The sequence below is a fragment of the Dermacentor albipictus genome, chromosome 8, assembly GCF_038994185.2.
Source record: "Dermacentor albipictus isolate Rhodes 1998 colony chromosome 8, USDA_Dalb.pri_finalv2, whole genome shotgun sequence".
Classification (NCBI taxonomy): Eukaryota; Metazoa; Arthropoda; class Arachnida; order Ixodida; family Ixodidae; genus Dermacentor; species Dermacentor albipictus.
In genome coordinates, this window is record NC_091828.1 from 121959402 (window position 1) to 121980848 (window position 21447).

Sequence of the window (21447 nt, forward strand, 5' to 3'; positions counted from 1 at the left end):
TTTCGGTGAACGCGATCGGTCGATAAACTATCCAACACAAGCCACAGTCATCATATGCCGTAGCCCGACAATCGTGAACTCTCAACTGAATGTGACAGCGGGATATATTCGCGATCGCCGAGGCGCCAAGTATAGAAGTTCGCCAAAGGCGTTGACATAATAGTACATCGCCGTTGTCAGTTCATGTGTGCGTTGGCGCGTTCTTCCGAAGCGTCGGAAAGCGCCGCGTCGCCACCGCGGCCGGGCGAATGAGCGATGAGTGAGACACCCGCGACGACACCAACCACAAGCAGTGCACCAACAACGCCATCCGGCAATGACACCACCGCCACCACGCCGAAGAAACAGCGGGCGCAGAACTTCTGCTACGCGCCGCGCTGTCGCACAGGCCAGAAAGGCGCGCCGCGGTTCTCGATGTTCACCGCGCCCAAGGACCCAAAGGTGAGGAAGATATGGCAGTACAACCTGCGCCGGCTCGACAAGCCGCTCACCCAGTTCTCGTCGGTCTGCGAGCGGCACTTCGACCCTCGTTTCATCGTGCGCGACTACGTGCACATCATAAACGGCGCCGAGGTGCGGATACCCCGAGGCAAGCCGAGGCTCGCCGAAGGCGCCATTCCTACGCTGCTTCCCGACCTGCCCGGGTACCTCTCGAAGAAGCTGCCCAAGCAGAGGCCCACCAAAGGCAGGCTGTCGGACCCCGTGGTCAAGACCATCCTACCGGCGACGCCGTCGCCGCCTCCGAAGAAAAAGAAGCAGCTTCAACAAGAGTCCGGCGATCAACAAGCCGACGACTCCGTGTGTCAGGACAGTCCGTGCTCCAAAGACACGGACACTACCGCCAGTGGCGCCGGTAATCAAACGCCTAAGGGGGCTCGGCCAGCCCCCGAACTTAAGGTGGTTCGGCCAGCCCGCGAACCTCCACTGACGATAGAACGCCTCAGGAAGGAAAACATCGAGCTTCCTTCGGTGGCGTGGTGCCTCCTCGGAACTCGAGACCCGTACAGGGTGGTGTTTGCGACGACCGACGTGAAAAAGGTTGCGCCGGATTCGCTCACGGTGACGCATCCGAAGGTGGTCAGCTTCTCGACGAGCACCGACGGGCCGGAAATCGTGGCCGAGGCGTACTTCCAGGGCACCCTGTGCTGCAAGTCGATCGTCACGACGCTGGATGCGGCGAAGGTGATCCTGCAGGACGCGAACGCCACACACATGTGCAAGGGGGCGATGACCCCGAGCGAGTTCGAGGATTGCTGCCGCAGCATCACCGTGCAGCTGCTGCTGAAGATCGGCAAGAACGACGAGGGCACCGTGTTCAGCCTGGAGTGCACGAGAAACGTTGAGACGGAAGGTAACAGCCCTTCGCTTCGCCTCGCGAGTCGATGGGTGGGAGTGTGTAAATGTGCTGTGCGTGCGAGTGTTTATGTGCGTGCATTTGGGGTGTGGTAGTGCGTTTGGTCTTCTTCTTTCCTCCCCCCCCCCCCCAGCTTTGGTTCTTAGGTGCAGAAACTGCGAAATCAAACACAAGAAACTAAAACAAGCCTTGGAGCACGTACACACAAAATGCTGCTTGGATGGAGGTCTACTCTCAGTACACGTTCTTTACTGTTATAGATTTTGACTGCGTTTGCTTAATGTTACTAGATGCAGCAAGAAAAACTTCCTGGTTGTTATGCGCTCATGTTGAAAATTCAGCTTAACTTAAATATGAAGAATGCGCTGAAGTGTCCCTTTCTTCATCTTCACCTATAAGCTGTGCTGCAGTTTCAACAAGAAAAATAACTGGTTAGTGGATACACATCCTGTCACTGTTGTCACCTCGATTAGATTTGCTGAGTAGACTAACAGGTTGAGTTGCGAAAAAATTCAGTGCATCCATGATCACCCACAGTTATTCAGACAGGCATCAATTTTGGTGAAGCATCATGTGACAGTGAAAGTGATCATTGCTGTTGGCTACCTTGATGGTTACCATCGGGTGAAGAAGGGAATGGGTTTTAAGAGGGGCAAGTTCAAAACGGTGACAGAGGTGTCTCATAAAGAACTCGTAATCAAAAATCCTTTTCCAACGTTGCTGCTTTCCCACTTGGCTTTGGTCATTGCTCAACGCTTACAGGCCAAAGCTCTTCAGAAGGCCTTATTTCCATCTGTCTGGCCGTTTTAGCTGAAAGCGTAATTTCATTGCGGCTTGTCTGGGTCCAGGGATTCTTAGCAAAGCCATTAAGCCCTTGCACATTATTTGACTGTCTTTTTTCCATGCCACAGAAATATGGTCAATGCCATTAAGAGTCTAGGGCTTTAAGTTGCTTAATGCCATTATATCTGAAGGAGGACAAGGTGGTCACTCCTGTCCTGCATCTACTCCTGTTTGTCTTGTCTTCCTCACGCTGTAACTGTAGTCTTTACCGGACAACTGTCAACACAGTAATTGCTCTGAGGAGCCTCAGTTGCTTGAGAGCTTAACAAATAATTGCATTATAATGCGACCCATTCAGAAAGCGCACAAAGTGCAGCATAGCTTCTGACATGAAAAAAACGAGATTATTCATGTCACTGAAACCTGATGTACGATCTCGTTGTACCAGACATGACTGACGCTTGCACACGGAGCTGTGCTGCTGAAAGTAATTCAGAGCTCAACTGGGCGTCGAGGGAGAGCGAGTTACCCTGGATTTCCAAGAAAAGCACGAAATTGGTGTGTCCATTTTGGCAATTCACCTGGCCACTGTATGGACTTCAACAACTGAACTGGACTGACTGGCGTGCTGATGTTTGTGAAATCACATGACCGGCTACCTTGGTGACGTGAACAGTCACCTTTTTCACATCCGAAGACACTCTGCAATTGGCTCGCATTTGAGAAGGTCACAGAAAAGGTGCCGTAATTATTTGTGGTGCTCTTAAGGAATTGAGGCTTCTTACTATAATCATAGAGTCAACAGAAAAAACAAAGCAGGTCCCGCAATTATCATGTCGGTGCTCCTTTAATTGTCACAGTTACAATAGCTGCAGTGAATGCAGTAAATTTGTTTGTCAATTGTAATGTTATACAAAACAGTCATCTAGCAGGGGAAAATTTCCAGAAATGGCACTAAAAAACGTTGTCGACCTGCAAATTATTTTAGATTACTTCTGAAATGTGTTTTGTCATCTGCAGCCATAGCTATTAACACTGACAGCGAGTGTACATTTTACAGCCAAATAGCTTGGGCGAATGCAGTTTGGTCAGAAGTGTCACTGAGTTTTAATGTCTTTTGGTACGTCTGTGTTTGAGTAATTATATGTCATTTCTATGCCACCCATGTGACACGGATATCAGTTCTTTGTGATGAGTGGAGCATTTTAGTTTTTTATTTGTGCAGCCTATTTCATTTACCATTTTATTATGTGTACAAACAAATATCTTTTATATCGCTTACCAAAGAAACATTCCAAGAAGAAGGGGTTAACCTGAACTGTGAATTGGTTAAAAAAGACTTTCCAACATTATGATTTGAAAAGTACTGCAGTTAAAACTCCCCCCCCCCCCCCCCACCAAAGAAATATACTGTAAATTTTGTATTTATATAAAATCTTAACTGCTTATTAAAAAAAAAAAAACATGCCTTGTGTTGTACCTATGCTGCAAACAGGCCCCATTGCAGATATGTCCGAGTAATCATGAGAGTCCGGAAGAATTGCTGGGTGACTACATTCGCTTTCTTCTGAAATCAAGTTTTAAGAAATACTAGGTGGAACTCTGGTGCTGCAATTACTCAGCTACCATAGGAATGATGGCCATTAGCAGATGGATTCGGCTAGTCTTGTTGCTTCTGGCTTTAAACATTCTTGTGTGCTCTAAGACCGTTCACACATTTTGGGGCCTATCTTTGACCCATAGCAGTAATTGCCATCTATCTAGCATGCCTTGTTTTTTTTCTTCGATTCTGTGCACCCTGTACTTTCAGGTCATGAAAAGCATGCATGTTAGCAACATGATGTAGCATTCTTGACAGAAAAGTAGCGAGTGCAAATTTTTCAAGAAATTAACGACAAGCAATGCGGACAATTATTGCTTGGGACGAACATACAGCCCACAGGGTGTAAACTGTAGGGTGAAATTTTTTTTTTGACACAGTGTTAACCCTTTAACCCCCAAATTATATATGAAGAAACTTACGAAATTTCCTAATTTTTTACATAGTCGTGACTTTTTCTGTCATTCTGATTTTGAAAACATATTACTGGATTGGTTTCTTGCCACGATCAGCCACACACACAGACATACAAAAAAAAGCTGCTCTTGAGGGCAGCTTTCCCCGATTGATAACTGTAAGTTGTCTTTGGCAGTGGGAGTAGCACAACATCGGGCTGAACGAGTGCGGCTCATCATTGGCGATATTGGTATAATCTCCCATGATGAGTACAGATTGTGATTGAGGGTTAAAAGTTTAAATTTCCAGCAATTATAACTTTATGAACACAGCAGGTTAATTAGTTTCTGTGCACATGTGTAATCATTGCAAAGTGTTTCACTTTCAATGTTGGTAATGACCAATTTGCAACGTCGCAAAGCCATTTGAATCGAGACGGACGAAGTTTAGGCAAGCCCTTGTACTACTACTCACTTTCACATTGGCCGAAGTGTGCTTGCAGCTGCCGTATACACTATGAAAGAGTTCCCTCTAGTAAATATGTAGGCAATTAGTGTGATCGCAAGTGTGTGCACTTTGTAGGCAAAACTCGTGAAACATTCAAATGTCTCCCCGGTTGCACTCCCTCGCAGGAACAGTGTGCCTGCCCTGCAAGGTGCTACGAAAAAATCTGCAAAGCAGGAAGTCCAGAGTGCTAAAAAAACTGATGAAGGAGTGCCTTGACGACGGAGAGCCAGACAGCCCCGAGCAGACGACGCAGGAGAGTGCCGTCTGCTCTCCTGCTCCAGAGGAGCTGAGAAACGGCTCCTAACGAGCGCTTCAACTCTCACCCCGCATAGGGTTCCATACGAGTGGTCACTGGAGGGTTCCTAGTGTCTGCTGGAGCTGCCACTATGGTGGTTCGTTTTAAGGACTCTGTACAGTCTGGCTTGTAATAGTTAGCTTTTGGTCATCCCTGTGGCATCGTTCACTACTAAAGTAGCGTTACAAATGAACTAAATGCATGAAATTGTCTGATGCTGGACCCACGATGGTCATTTGCTCTGCTGCTAGGGCTACAATTTCAAATCTGTTATTTTGTCAAGAATACCTTACGCAGCAGTGCTTAGTTTAATGTAAACTTTGGAGTGTGATCGTTGATCCGTTTTCCAAGCTCCTCGCAGAACAAGTTCTCTGAAGGCTAAGAAGCACCACTGATGCTCAAGCTAGATTTATGAAACAGACCAGATTTCCAATTCACTTCACGGATGAGTGTGATTTGGCTCAGTACTGCCAAAACATGCTGCAGATAGGCATGGTAGAAGCTAGGTGCTTGAGACATGAGCTGCTGCAGTTCAGCCAGTCGTGCATATCTAGCTTTAGTACCATCAATGCATTAGATTGCCATTTATTAAAGCATATAAATATTTGTGACAAACTGAATTGGTACTGAATTATCCATGTGCTTGTCTTTAGAGAACGATGTAATCAGTTAGACAAGTAAACTAGGAAAATTATACAATGGTAACAGAAGCCAGAAACGTATCTTTAAGCCAAGTCCACAGACGAGTCAAGCAAAATCTGCCTTCTGCTTGGCATTCACACATCGGTTGAGCTACTGTGTCACCAGGATACCCTCCCATAACATTTGCATGAACTCTTGTGCTTGCTATTGTTAGCCCACCTGGGTTCTCATCGACACCATCTTACAAAAGCCATCATTGTCTTGTTTTTTTTTCTTGTGCTTTTTTTTTTTACGAACACAGTCAATGCAATACAGGTAATGTTTGGAAATGTGTTTTATTCCTTCTTCATTTGTATAAACGAACACTATGTGAAAGGAGCACAAATTATTTCAGATGGCCACTGCAGTCAACACTATAGTACACCGGTTAAAATGAAATTTCTCTGGCACGATTAACACAATGTTTTACCATAAAAACAACACAATGTACACTTCTGTTGATTATAATTTAAATGTAAGCCATATGAGAGTGCCTTGTAAATATGTGCCCATTCAAGGCTTTCCAAAGCGGATGACAACATGTGGGTAGTTCTTGTTGTTTCCGTTAATTGTACATCTTGGCGAACTCGCCTGCAAAGAACGAACTCTGTTGTACAAGCAATTCTGTCTTTGACTGTGCATTATCCATTTGTTTGACCACAAGACACCAACTGTCTCAGTGGACAGGGACGATCCGATGGCCCTGCAGGAGCCACTCGAGTGTTTCAGCAAATTACCATTCTCTTGTTCTAGTAATGCTGGCCACACCCTCTGCAACCGTCTTCAATTATAATTAATCAGAAATATTGACGTATTGCACAACTCTTCTCAAGAAAACAAACAAAAATTTCGACACGTGTCGGAGCCAACACAGATATATTAAAGAAGTGCAGACATATTTTAGGCAAGCCCATTTCGTTTCTTTTTTGTAGTTGTATGAAGGTACAAAGCATATCGGAGCACCCTAAATAATTGGCTATGTCCCTTTTAATCATGGTTTAGCCAGTTTTGGTATTCGAGAAGTGGACACATCGAGACGCTATCGGCTTGCACCGTTTCCAGCACTCACTGCTGCTACCGTATGTGAGCACGACTGGAGGAAATGCACACAACACTCTCATTTTAATTTTTTAAATGGGCAACCTTTTTTTGTACTTGGCCATTATTGCTACACAAAATTGCAAAACTTTTGCTTCGCGTCACGTCGCGAGAACATCAGTGGCGCCAGGTCTGGCAGTAAGAGACTGACTTTAGTGTCAAATTTAAGTATCTTACGTTTTCCAACCTTCACAGCCAAGTGGCGAACTTTCAAGAAGTGTGCGGTAGGGCTTCTACGACTTGAAAAATGTGTGCCAGTAGTAAGTTCTTTAATTTGCGATTCCTGTGCATGTTTCCATCGTCACGGCTTATACGGTAATGGCATTGCATGTGTCTCGGGACTAAAACGCTGCGTTGACATGGAAACGCACGAAGCCTTGGCAGTGCCATCACTTTTTAATCTCATCTCGGGTGTTGTTGCTGAAAGACTATTCAAAATGGGAGAGTTGAAAATCACAATTACGCGTGACAACAGCGCTGCATCATGTGTGAGCGCTATGTAATGCTGCATTTCGTTGTTGTTGTAATGAGCCTTGAACCTGTAGTTTTACATTCTTTAGTGGTTAGCACGAGTTCCAAACAGCCAAATATTTTGCTATTTTGATTGAGTGTCAATGACTGGAACAAGCCTCTGACGAGATTCACGCCTCTGTAATAAAAAAATCGGTAATTTCGCAAGTGTCCATGTCACCCATTTCCATATACTCCCAGCAAAATTCCAATGCATTGTACCCGGTACTTGTCAACGGTACACCCCACAAATGTTGGCCAAAAAGATGCAATGGCTAAATATAACACCGAGGGGGAAAAAAAATATCTGAATGCATCGGCTTAACTGTGTAGGCACTGAGACTTTTTTCTGTCAATACTGATGAGGCTTCACTCTTCTTTTTTTACTTTCTTTCTTTTTCTTGTTGCACTAGCGTCAATTAGACAACTTTTTTTCGTAAGTCAATTGGTTTCCAAGACAACATTACTCTTCCATTGTTTCAGGTCACAATAGAAAAAAAGAAAGGAGAAAATGTTCCCAAGGCATTCCCGAGGCATTTTCATAAATCTCCACTAGAACTTGAGACTGACTCCAACCAAATTTGGTTGGAGTCAGTCTCAAGTTCTAATCAATTTCCCAACCAGACAGGCAATTCTGTCGAAATGTTTAGCTTCATATAAATCTCCACTTCATACAGCAGCCATTCATTCTTGCAAGGCCTGTTTGTAACCAAGCTCTAAAGATGTTGTTTAGTCTTTTAATGACAATTAGTGGTCCTTTGTTTGAACCATATTCTTTGTCCCCAATAGTTGGCAGTCTTTTTTTTTTTGACCAGTCAGATGTGGTACTTAGTTCTGCAGAAATAAACTTTCCATTTGTAAATAGGTATATGCGTTTGCATTTCACTATTCAACATTCGATTCGATACTTACTATTCATGTTCAAAACATGTCATTCGCCCACCTCTAATAAAGAGTAAAAAACGAAATGTTAGAAGCACTTTTCTTTTTTCACGAGTTATATTGCCACATTTTCTGCCACTACGGCAGACATTGTCAGATCCCGACTGGCAGCTTACCACTATCATTGAAAAGAAAGGTGTACAATAACTTCTACCAGTGCTAATATATGGGGTAGAAACGTGGAGGTTGACAAAGAAGCTCAAGAACAAGTTAAGGACTGAAAGAGTGATGGAACGAAGAATGTTAGCTGTAACGTTAAGAGACTAAGAGAGCAGTGTGCGTCAGAGAGCAAATGGGGATAGCCAATATTCTAGTTGACATGAAGAGAAAAAAAAAATGGAGCTGGGCAGGCCATGTAATGCGTGGGTTAGATGACTGGTAGGCCATTAGAGTTATAAAATGGGTGCCAAGAGTAGGGAAGCACAATCAAGGACAGCAGAAAACTAGATGGGGTGATTAAATTAGGAAATTCGCAGGTGCAATTGTAATCGGTTGGCACAGAACAGGGGGTAATTGGAGAGCGCAGGGAGATGCCTTCGTCCTGCAGTGGACATAAAATAGGCTAATGACAATTTTCTGCCACATGTAATGGGCTGTAATACAGCTAATAATGGTCAGATAGAAAAGATGCCTTCTAACATTTCATTCCTTACTCTAAGCTTACTAATCGTGCCTTAGAGATAATATATTATGTAGTTTTTTTTTACATTGTTGCCTCAAATGGAAGTGAAATGTTAATTATCTTAAGAAATGACCTATACATATCTTAACTACATCTTTCATATCAGCCAACAAAAATGTATGTTTCATTAATTACCGATAAATAACTAACGCTAAAAGCAACAGGAAACACCACAATGCATTTGTGCTACCTTGAAATCAAGGCCACTGTAAATTGCGGAAATAATGCTATCAAGAGTGTTCAGTGGTTTCAATAGCAGGTACAACGTGGGCAATTGTCTCCGCACAGACATCTTTAAATGTAAGAGACCCTGTAATAATAAAGAACACTCCGAGAAGGGGGGGGGGGGGGGCAAACAACAGCAATAGTGAAAGTTTTTTAAATCTTGCCAAGCGCAGACCTTGGCTCTCTTAGAATACAGTGCAGTCCACTTTTGTTGGTAAATGATTAACTAGGCCCGATCACAAACACCCTCAAAATCTACATCACATGACGAGCTGGTGGGGGAACACGAATGCACTGTTGCCGCCCATAGTGTCTTCTTTTGCCAAATCTGCTTTCGCCATGAGAGTGGCACTGTCCGTATTGTAGAAGCCCAGCTTATCGATACAGCTCCACTTAATTTGATCTTAACAGAGTAGAAATTCACACCTGTCAGTGGAACCCGTGTCGCTTACATTTTGTGGTCGACTGTACATGTGCATGGAGAGACAACTTGAAGACAGGAAGATGGAGAAATTTCACAGGACACCCGAAACTCTGTCAACATGTAACGCCTGCACCTTTACCGCCGCAAGCAACTATGGAGTTAAAATTGTGATAGCTATTCTATGCAGAAACAAGAAACGGGGCAAGGTTATTGCTTGCTCCCCACCCGCCTCCCAATCCTTGTAGCTAATTTGTAAATTAAAAAGAAAATGATTTGAGCGAAATTATTGTACAACCCAAAAATCTTGACAACCATAATTTCTGTCCTGAATGAGCTGGTTAAATTAGCTTTTTTTTTTTCTCTGCAGCTCCATGATTATAGTTTCACAGCAGTGGTTTTCTATACAGCAATGTGGAATATAGCGCTCGAACCAGCGCTCTCCCGTGCCAATCTGCTGGCAACTATAGTAGTCATTTTGTGTCATCTTTAGGCCTAGGTGCTTCAACATTTTGTTATCAAGGTTTCTGCTGTTCAATGCCATGTTTTTCTAAGGATTTGCAGCTGTCGGCAATGGTGCTGACATCTTCGCTGATGTCGTTGAAGCACGGAAAAGGCCTAAAACGTTGCATAATGCTAGCTCCTGAAAGTCAGCTTCGTCGCAATACAGCGGTGTCACGCAATCAAGCATGCGCAATGTATTGTAGTGAAGCATACAAGCATACCAAGAGTGTAAGGGCGCCACTGTCACTGGACATAAAATGTGTTCCTTAATTATAAACACACACCCCCGCCATCTCCTGTCGCAACACGAGCACCAAGACGCCTAGTATGTGTATTGGCAGGCCTTTAAAGCTATTTCGGGCATGGCTGTGGCGATTTGAGCTCTTAAAGGGCAGTTAAAGACATGCTCTTTTTGGCTGCCTGGTTTCTGGGACATTCTTGCGATCTTTACGGAGTCAAAAAAATGTGGCGTTGGCTGCATATACTATTAGGTTCTCAGACTGAAATGAATACCTATGCTGGTACCACAAATTCTGCAGAATCCTTGTTTATGCCCTGTGACATGGAGGAAGTGTCATCAACGTGGAGGAAGTGTCATATGGACAACCTTGAAGTCTTGTCATAAAAAAAATTCAATGGAGTAATCGTAGGACGTATCCGCTCCTTGTCACAGTCGCGTTGGGTTTGTCGCCTGCTTGTCTGTCACACCGCTCGGAAGATGTAACGCGCAATTAACCATGCGAACACTTTGGAGCAAGTATTGCTGTTGCAATGTCAACAATGTTCTTGGGTATCGAGGACAAGAGAAATAAAGTCGTTAAATGTGGCGAGCAGAAAAGAGAGTGGCATGGCCTCGAAGAAGTGGCCAGCAGTACTTAAATCTACGATGAACAAAGCAGCTTATTGTGCATTATATCCAGGATTCAACCCCATGTTTGCATTTGGCAATTGAAAGCACGAAGACAACGAAGTCACAGGAGGTTGCCTTGTAAAGCCCTACTGCCTTAAGTTTCTCCCAAGTTAAATTTTTCGTACTTTTCCCCTTTCCTCCACATTTGTCATCATTGAGTTTATATAGGTAAACTCTTCAGAGCATCAAAAGATAATTGAATATTATCCTGTGCAACACTAGCCGATTCCCTCTGAGAATCTAAATCATTGCAGCCTTCATTTATTCGTGTTAGTCAACATCACAAAAGTTGGCAGAATGTTATAAACCCAATTTGAGCCAAGCGTCGGTTAAATACTGAAACTTGTAGCGTACGTCACGCAAATCTTAATTTGAAGAATGTGCAAGTAGAGGACATTGGTGGCACTAAAGTGCACTGTGCTTCAATGGTAACCACCAAAGTAGAACCAGCAAGAAGTGGACAGACGTTAGAAGTTACATCATGGCCAAACAAACTAGTCAATATAGCAACAATGCAATCTTAACGAGCCTAAAGCTGTCAAAGGGAAGAAAAGGAACGGTCAAAGTCAATGGGCATTACGCAAGGGCAAAACAAAAAATCACATTGTATGAGAAATGAAATTCCAAAAAAAAAAGCACAATGGCTGCACTGTCCATGACAAGAGAGACAATGAGGAGCTAAGTGACAAAGCTAACAAGCTCATGAGCAAAATTTTCAAGCCGAATTCGCTCTTGCAAGTTAGTTCAGGGTAAGGTTGTTCTGAACACATATGGGTAAAACTTTTGCTTGGCAAGCGAGTCCTTTTGACATACAAGGAATGGGAACAGATGCTTGGCAAGCGAGGCCTATTAGACACACGGGCACAGACAATGAAGCAATGGGAAAAGACTTAAAAAAAAAAATTTTAAGAACACCGGGGGTATAAAGACAGCACCAAGGATCCACCAATGAGATGCCCAAGTTGGACACGAGGAGTCGGGGGTTAAGAGTGGTAGAGAATGTGGGCGTGCACGCTGGCTTTAAGTACGCACTACAAAGATCCTTGTCGGGTGATGCAACATAATATCTGGGTCTTAAAAACACGCTCTACAAAACACAAGGCGCCTAGATGACTGGGGCCATTCGGGGACCTCGGTAACGGCCACGGTTGCGTTTGCTGGCTTTCTGCGGTTCGTTCTCGGCCCTGGGCACTGCTGCCGATAAGCTCCCGGATGATGTGGTATCTGCATCAATGAAGAGGATAAAGGAAATAGAGAACAGTGGTTAGGATAGCATTGGTTTTAGTGTGTCATATTTTTGCAGTTGTCGTACTGTCATGCAAGTGCCTGTGTGACCCTCCGGTCTCACCAGCTGCACACTTCATCGCAGACAACCATTCAACAAGGCGAAAACACTGTCAAGTCAAAAAACGCTGCGCAGAAAACCTATCGCCATTTCATTTACACGGCTGACAGTAGCACAGGTGCAAGGAGGCAGCTAGACTCTCGCACCACCCCTCCCCGCGACGTCCATCTTCCCTGCATGACTTGTGCGCTGCCTGGCATATGGCTTCCCCGCATCAGCACACACATGACAGAAGGAGCCACACAGGATATGATGGGTCTGCTCCTAGTGTGCTAAACAATGGTCCCAAATACCTTGGCCAAAGTACGCACCCGCTGTTTGGTGTTCAACTGGCAAGGCGTCACCGTTGTTCTCAGAGGTGGACGGTGTGCTGTTGTTCCTGGCCTGCTGCTGCGGTTTGCTGGCTACCTTGGTGACCCCGTGGTAGTGCCCGCCTCCGGGCACAGGTGGGAAGAGGCGCAGCACGTTTCCCACAGCCTTGGTGCGTCCCTCGCGGAACACCAGGCGCATGCCCGGACGCAGGTACTCGGGGTTTTTGATGAAGCGAAATCGCACTAGCGCCTTGTCACCCGTGCGCAGGCAGTCGGTTGACATAGTCAGGATGGAGGCCGTCTGCCGGATGCTGCCGCAGTGAACTGAAAGGGAATTGGTGGTTGACAAATATGGTAGTTACGGTATGTCTGTGTTCATTTGTTGATTATATCAAGGTTCCTCTGTCAGTATAGCTGGGTATTTTCGCACTGCGATGGAGCTGAAGTGCTGCTACGATTGCCTGCAGTCAAACCTGCGAGTTTGACAGCTTGCCACAGCTACTAAGGCAGGGATACGGGATGCTTAGAAGTTGTTTGCAAGAGAAACATTAACGTCACTGGCTGACTGACTGCTTGCTTTGACAGGCCAGGACAATACAGTAGAACCTTGTTCATGCATTTTGGAAAAAAATCTGAGAAAGAACGTACAAACTGGGAAAATGTACAATACGAAGTAAAGAAGAGATTGACAGACTAAATTATTGTTGACACCTATGTAATGCGAAGCGTCGTGCCGATCGTTGCGGCACGAGACGCCAACGCATGTCGTCAGCACGTCTGGATTATCGTCTAATACTGTTAAAAGCATGCAGTACGCTAGCAACGGCACTACACATCTTGCGCTCTAAAACAGATAGGTTAAGCTGCTTATCGCAATAGGTTTTGTGGCGATAGCTGAGAATGTAGTGTGCGATGAGCCCCCGGAATAAGAAACTGTGCGTGCCGTTGTTTTCACATGAGACGAGCAGCTATATGCTGCTGTCGATCGCATGCGCTTCCCGCCTTTGCTTGTTCACACGGGATCTAGCGGCCGGAAAACTTATACGATCGCAGTCTGCAGCAGGGAACAGAGGTGCGTTTCAGTCATTACCTATTAATAGTGTGTGCGACACTTCTGACAGTACCACACGCTGTGAAACAGATAGACGAAGATGCTTATCGCAATAGGATTGGTAGTGCTAGCTGTGAATGCTGCGCGCGACGACCCCGGAGAAGATTTGCTGGCACCGAAATGAAAAACTGTGTGCGCACTGTTGTTTTCACATGAGACGCGTGGGTGAGTATTGCAGTGAAGCTGCCATGGCAGGCAGCTATACACTGTTCTCCACAGCACGCGCCTCGCACATCTTGTTGTTTACATGTGATCTAGCGCCTGGAAAAAGTATTGTACGATTGCAGTATGGTAATGTACTGAACGTTGGTGCAGAAAAATCTTATTTTCTGGGAATGTATTCACACGCAAAAAATGAGCGTAACTCTGTTGGGTCATTTTTTGTGTTCTCGATCGCAAACATTGGCACCGGGAAAATGTACGTAACGGGAACGTATCAACGACGTTCTACTGTACTCGCTTTGACAGGCCAGGACATTATTCAGGCTCTGAGGGACACCACAGTCAAGGGCTTCGGCTTCATTTTTTACCATCCAAGCTTCTTTGATGTGCAGCGCACTTTACGTTTTTATCTCCCACCTCCATTAGAACGTGGCTGTAGGAGCTTCAGAACTTAGCCTGTTACCTCATGTGCAGCATTAGGAACACAAAAGCCAACAAGCACCGATGTAGTAGATGGCAAGAAACCTTTACGCGCTGAGCAGACCCCATGGCTCTGGACAACTCCTCCTCTTCCCTAAATATATCTCCACCCTATTGACGAAACCAATGAACCCCACCAAAGTGGTATCCCAACAAAAGATCTGTATGATCCCATGTCACTGTTTGACATGGAGGTATGCCCAATCTCCATGTCTAACAGTTGGGCCTACCCTCTCTTAACAGGGTAGGCCTACAGTCATCCCTTTTCAGCCAACTGACGTTTGCTAATTCATCACTCATGTGCTTCCACACTGTGACGGGCACAACAAGAAGCACTCCCTTCTCACCCATGGCCTGGTAGCGAGGGCTGATGGTGGTCGGGTGGTGCAGCACCAGGATCTCGCCCTCGAACTCCCAGCATGACTTGGGCTCCAGCTTGGGCGACACCAGCACCATGCCCTTGCGGATGTCCGAGCGCTTCACTTGCTGCAAGGGGGCACATAGCAAAGGCACTTGTCAGTTAGGACTCTTTACTGTCTCGCAACATTGGGGCAAACTGAACAACGTTTTGGCGACACTATTAAGAAGACTGAATAGTTAACGGGTGACAAAATACAGCAAGATACCTCAAGGTCAAAGCATCTTGTTTGTCGCTTTTTGCGAGATTGGCAGCATCATAAACTTACCAATCTGCATCTAATTTATGCATACAAAGTCTCTCAAGTAATGGCAGTAGCCCTCAATTTCAAGCTCCCTACTTCCTCCGCTTAGGCTGGAGAGTCTTGCACAGAACAGTATAAGCGCCTGTCTATTTGACTGGCAGAATGAGTGCCAGGGAAAGAGAAGTGGGCTTCTTTGATTTTTCACTTCTGGCTACCTGCGGGCTGCCTGAACTGGCCAGGACTATTTTGGTCTGGCAGCCCTATGGAAGTTCTCTGGCTACCGGACAACAAAAAGAGGCAATGAGCGCTCACTGCTGCCTTTGCAGGTACTTGGCAAATCACAATGCGAGTGCTTGAGGACCTTTGCATCGCTCAGCCAACTGACTATGGTGACCTGAGGTTTTCATTACGTCTGGCATTATCTTCTAATTTTTTGGGATGGTGCGATACAGAAGTTGCAAACATTTGAAGTTTAATTTCTGCATCTTCTGAAGGTTGTTTCCATGAACAGCATGTGGTGCCATTCATGTGCGCTATCTAAAACGCTTCTGCATCATGTAGTGCGCAGGTTGTAGGTGCTCATTCCAACAAGTTGCGGTGCTTCTTGGGTTTACTTTTCTCTGGCATCGAAACTGACAAGTTCTAACTAGGCTGTTGATGTTGATGAAATGCACTGGTTGAGTAATGGCCAGCCAGTCTAATAACTGCATGTAAATTCAATTGCTGCTATTACGATCGATACTGTTTTTTACGTGAAGTGTTTTGCTTGGTCACAGACTTCGTGCACTTCCACGTACCAGCTGCAGCCCCAACTCCTTGAGCACTACGCCGTAAGAGAGGCAGCATCAGCCAAAATAACTTTTCGAAATAAAAGTCCAAGCAGGACGGCACGGAAATGTATTCGCGTACCCAATATCCTGCTTTTCAGTGTCTTGACAATTGCCAAATGGTGACAGAACGTGAACTCATCAAAGCTGGTGGGCGACATCGTCGCTGCAAGCAGGTATCATTGAGCCATCACTTTTGGGGGTACGATCACTTTCGTGAGGTTTCGTTTGCTATTTGGCAAACGTAACTAAATATTTCCAAGCGGGTAAAGCATAAATGTGCCGACTAAGCCAAGCATGCCAGCCACTGCCACGGCAGTAGCGTGTTTACGTTATCAGAGTTTTCTTTGATCCCACGGCCAGCTGTCCTGACATTCGATTTTGCGACCTTCAAGCAGCTTCGGGTTGTCTTGGGATGTCAGCCTATGTTACCAGATGTCGTTTTCCTATCATAGTGGGAAATAGCTAGTTGCCATCCACATGCCAGAACTCCAATGGTCAAAGAGGCCCAGTGTCACAAGACGTAATGAGCACAGGAAATTTGCAGGCATAGGACAGGTTCGGCTGGTGCAAAACAGAGGTAGTTAGAGACATGTGGGAGGGTTGATCCTCTAGAGTGCGTTACTGTGGGAGTGGCAGTAGAATGGCCTAGGCTTAACTTGGGTCATTACAGCGCATAAACAATCGAGGGCTGGTGAAATAATAAAGGCAGCAAGCAAGCTCCCGCAGTGCATTGTTTCAGCACTCTTTGCACATTGTTTATATCACCAGCCCTGTTATCTGAAGACCTCACGGAACCATTATAAGTAAGCTTAGAAAGAATTTCTGATTCCTTGTCAGCCAAAACAAAACAGAACAACAAGGTTGTTCTCACCTTCTTCAGTGCAAAGGAGGCTGTCTGACCACTGTGCACCTCCTTGACGGGCATCCGCTTCCGGTGTATGGACTTGATCGCCACAGGCTGAAAGTGGCCCAATGGGTCCGGTCCCAGCAGGAGCACCTCGTTCAGCCGAATGACGCCCTTGAGGGTGGTGCCCGACACCACTGTGCCCACACCCTGCATGCAACGCCAATGCACCCATCGTACTTCATTAGCTTCTTTCAGAGTACGCTTGTGAAAATTTCACCTTGCACAATGCCAAAGCACCCACTGACACCCAATTCATTCCTTTCAGAGAATGCCTCTCCATAAAAAAAAAAAAAAAACTATCGCTCTGTTTTCAGTTCCCTTTCATTACCCTTTCCACCTTCCTTTTTTCTCTTTCTGACCTGCGCTACAAGCCTAAAAAAGTCATCACACAGCAGTGAACTAAGCAAAGTGGGAATACTAAAGTGTTGTGGTAGCAACCACCGTGGAGCAAAGTGAAAAATCAGTTTTAGTGGAAGCCAAGAGCTGGCAGTACATTCAGAACTTTTATAATGGAGGAATGATTACAGAAGACGCGGAAGGTTGAAGCACCTCCAGAGTGATGCTAGGGGGTGCCTCATTCTGACAAGGTGCATTTTTTTAAATGTTCTGTCATCGCCGCACATGAACAGCAATGATCGTCAGAGGGTCAATAATCACAAATGTGACATCTTGAAATTAATTATTCACCCAACTTGACTAGTAAGACGAGCTGTTCAAACCGACAGGATTGTGGGTTGCGCGAAAGGCACACTCACGGGGACCGAGTAGGTGTCGTCTACTTGGAACTCTGCTGGCTCTGAGTCCAGGTTGGGCATGCGTGTGGAAAGCAGATTCAGGAACATCTTGAGCAGCAGCAGGTTCTCACCCGTCACGTTGGAAACTTGGAATATGGGGCACAGCCTGTACGCGGCAACAAGGAACCACAGTTAAAAAGCGCCGTGAGCCGACAGCTGTGCACTATAACTCTGAAAGTAATCGTATTGAGCCTTCATTTTATCAGTCAATTCAGTGTTTTAGCACAGCTTCACCCACGATCCAAACCACCAATGGGCAATGGCTAAGCAGAACGAACTAGCTGTCACACCTGTCCGCCTGCCTGGCACCTTGCCAGTGCACTTTGCAGTACAATACAGTGAAGCCTCGAGCAGGGATGTAATGAATCACAGAATGGAGTAAACCTACAATGTTTCTTGCCGATGTCAGCAGCGGGCAGCAAATTTACACTTATAAGGGAGTCTTCTCGTGTATGTCCGCTTGACGCAGCACCTTACGCGCGTCTGAGCTCCCTAAAAACTATGGTATGGCAAGGTTCAACTGTACAGCAGCTTGTGCTAAAACACACTACTCAGTTACAAATACCATTGATGTACTAAGGTTAGGGTCCAGAGAGAAGTAGGTGCAAGTATAGCATGTGAATCAGTGGCAACAAAGCAACAATCTGTGCTGACCTCCCAGCATTAGATACACTTTGCAACAAAAAAAAAGATGAAAGAGCTGCATATATATAACGATGCATGCAAAAGGCTGGTAAAGTTTAACTTGACAGCACAAATATCCTGGCCAACAAGAAAATCCTTTGAGATAAGACGTTCCTCTAAGGTACAGCATTTCCTAAAGCTGTTGTTCAGGGGTTCTTGTTTTGTTTTGTTTCCTTTTTGACAGGGACAGTAAGAAGTTACCTTTAACCTGACACGACATTTTCAACTAGTCATTCTTTTGGATTAGATGACAGTCGAATCCCTGTCAACCCAAGAAAGAAATACTGGTAAGCCTCAAAGGTCCCCAAAAATTTCGTGTAATACTTATTTTTATGAACTAGTTTCAGTTTTTGCACCAAGGTGGCAGCCATGACATCATGACGTACAAGCTCGCTTTGTTTCTGCAACCCACGTGACTGCCTCATGCAAGCACAGGCAGAAAAAGTGCACACAGCACTGCTGTCATTGATTTTTCTTTAGGAGCAATGTCATCACGTCTATATTGGTACATGACACTAACAAATATTTCTCAACATCGTGACATCACATTATCATGTGATAATGCCAATGGCACCATGCCTTTATATTAAATTTAAGTACACTACGGGGGCTATATATCTTTCAAGGTCCGATCAGTTGTGAGATGAAAACCACAGTGACAATCAAAACTGTTCTACTTGGAACATTTAGATATATTTTCCAGATTTAGATATATTTTTGCTTCTCTACACGTCGCCACTCGGACTGAGACATTCGTCGTACCGTGGTACCAACTTTCCTATACCCTCGTCACAGAAGGCAGCCAGCTCTGCATTCAGCCAATTCTGTACACTGCTGTCTAGCCCACTGTCTGATTCAAACTCCTGTCCTTGTAGCCAGCACTTCATGTGAGCAAAGAGATGGTAATCGGAGGGAGTTAAGTCTGGGCTGTATGGTGGGTGATCAAACACTTCCCATCAAAAACGCTGCAGGAGCTTCTTTGTTGCAGCTACACTCTGCGGCCGCACATTGTCATGAAGGACAGTGCCTGATGACCACATTCCTCTTCACTTCTTCTGAATCGCCTTTTGATGACGTTCAAGAGTCACGCTGTACGAGGCTGCAGTGATGGCCGTGCCACGTTCAATGAATTCCACCAAGAGAACACCATTGCTGTCCCAGAACACAGTAGCCATACACATTCTGATGCAGAAGGATCACTTGAACGTCTTTGCTTTTGCAGAATCAGAATGCATCCACTGTTTGGACTGCTTTTTTGTTTCTTCAGTTTCGAAGCAGACTCATGTCTTCAAAAATCTTCGCCTTCATCAATGTAGTGTTGGAGAAGCATTCAGGCTGCGCCCATTTACTGCGTTTTGTGATGGTCGGTTAGCATCTTGGAAACCCACCTTGCAGAGTTTGCAGTATCGGAGTCTCTCACTCGTCATGGTATAGCAGCTGACCGTGAAATTTCCGAAAATGAATCACTCAACACAGAAATTGTGAACTGATGATTTTCTCGAATTGCCTGATCCACTTGCTAAACAAGATCATTTGTTGACAGTTGCTTCCTTCCCTGGCTGCCTGCATCATGAACGTCTGTCCTTTCTGCTTTAAAGTTCCTGCACCATTGTCGCACTGAGCGGTCACTCATGAAAGTTGTGCCGTACACATTACTCATTCGTCGATGAATTTCGGTTGCGTTGCACCCCTCAGCATGCAGAAATCGAATAACACGCACCTCACACTTAGCGGCAGACTCTATTGAAGCATGTTTATGTGCTTACTGCGTGCTAATCATTGACAACTGCGACGTAGTGCGATCGATGGGCATAGTAGGGACACTGCGCAACATATCTGCGCATAATGTCATCGGATTTTCACTGTGGTTTTATTTTTGCGACCGATCGGACCTTGAAAAAGAAAGAAAAGAAAAACCCTGTATAGGTGTTATTGGCTAAGTGTCATTTTTGCATGCGTGACAAGTGCGGGAGTGTTTTTACAGCATTAAAAAAGTGTACCCAATAAATTTTTCTCGGTTTAATGACGTAACATAATCACGTGATAATGTCAATGGCGCCAGGTCTTCTTATGAAATTTAAGTATGCTATAAGTGTTGTTGGCTAAGCGTCATCTTTTTAAGTGTTACAAGCATGGGAGAGTCGGCACTCCTTTATATCAGCTGCTGTGAATGCCCCAGTGTGAAGGAGCCGATGACGGCTACTGGCTCGGCTCGACCCAAAACCCTTGCTCTGTGCACACCTTTCAGAGACAAAGTTGGTGGCACAGACGACCACGTCGTCGGCCGAGTGGACCACGACGGGGATCTTGCGGCAGCCCGGCGACTTAAGAATTCGCACGAGCAGGCGCATGGTGTCTTGCAGAACATTGGCTGGGCACATGTCCATCTTAGTGACCACGACGAACACGGGAACACTCAGCGCTAGGGCCAGGCCCAGGTGCTCCTTGGTCATGCCAACCACACCTGCATTAGCACCCACCTGAACAAAGGAACGAAAGAGAGCGTTCTTTTTTTCTGCTTTAAGAAATCTTAAATATGATTGATTGATTGTGCTTAACATGCTGAAACAACACTGTGGCCATGTTTGACACCACAGTACGAAGGCCCTGGATTGATGTTGAATTCCAATGGCGGAGTCGGAGCAACCGATGGACTCCGCGAGCGAGCACTCGACTCCGGCGTAGAGCAACCCCTCCAAATCCGCGAGTGGAACACAACCTGCACCGCCGGAGCAAGGCGAAAGCGGAAATTCTATCACCGAGTTACCCAGGATACCTTGTGTGTTGTCATTTCCTTCCGCTGTTTGCTCCCAGCACCGCCGCACCGGTCACTTGTCTCTTCAGCGCCGTTCACCTGTTGTTTATTTAAAAGTGCGGAATGGATATCTCACCAAGCGTGCAGCAGCTTTTGCTTCCTCGCGAGTCGCGACCGGTGGTGCCTCCCAGCAGAAAAACGTGGTAAAGGAAATACGTCAGGCAGAGTTCCGGTCCACTCCGCCGATTTTGGCGGAGCAGCTTTTTCTGCTCCACGGAGTGACTCCCGCTCTGAATCCCCTCTGACTCTCTCACTGGAACACCTTACTCCCGCCCTCACTCTTCCATTGGAACAAACTTGCTCCGACTCCGCCATTGGAATTCAACATGAGTCTCGCCACTTGTCAACTCAAAGTTGACAGTTTTATCTTTCAAGTTTTTGCACTCCGCCCACATAAGAATTCAAATGACCCAAAAGAGATTACTTTCACAAGACCAC

At 45.6% G+C, this 21447-nt stretch overlaps 2 protein-coding genes across 2 annotated transcripts in view; one reads left to right on the plus strand and one right to left on the minus strand.

Moving 5' to 3' along the window:
- Window positions 1-23: 23 nt before the first annotated feature.
- LOC139049145 (uncharacterized) lies at window positions 24-5910 on the plus strand. The gene is made up of 2 exons (XM_070524378.1): window positions 24-1351; window positions 4766-5910. Exons 1-2 carry the CDS (start codon window positions 256-258, stop codon window positions 4942-4944), a joined length of 1275 nt encoding a protein of 424 aa, XP_070380479.1. The 5' UTR covers window positions 24-255; the 3' UTR covers window positions 4945-5910.
- GTPBP1 (GTP-binding protein 1) overlaps window positions 5894-21447 on the minus strand; it is a 29074-nt gene continuing 13520 nt past the window's right edge. The window contains exons 7-12 of the mRNA XM_070524377.1: window positions 20436-20674; window positions 17472-17616; window positions 16681-16863; window positions 14665-14803; window positions 12565-12888; window positions 5894-12132 (exon numbers count right to left, since the gene is read on the minus strand). Of these exons, the coding sequence (XP_070380478.1) occupies window positions 12014-12132; window positions 12565-12888; window positions 14665-14803; window positions 16681-16863; window positions 17472-17616; window positions 20436-20674 (1149 nt within the window). The 3' untranslated portion in view covers window positions 5894-12013. The remainder of the gene's footprint in view (window positions 12133-12564; window positions 12889-14664; window positions 14804-16680; window positions 16864-17471; window positions 17617-20435; window positions 20675-21447) is intronic.

Coding starts and splice junctions, on each gene's coding strand:
- LOC139049145 (XM_070524378.1), top strand. CDS start 256: ATGAGTGAGACACCCGCGACGACACCAACCACAAGCAGTGCACCAACA. Junction 1,352..4,765: donor GAGAAACGTTGAGACGGAAG/GTAACAGCCCTT, acceptor ACTCCCTCGCAG/GAACAGTGTGCCTGCCCTGC.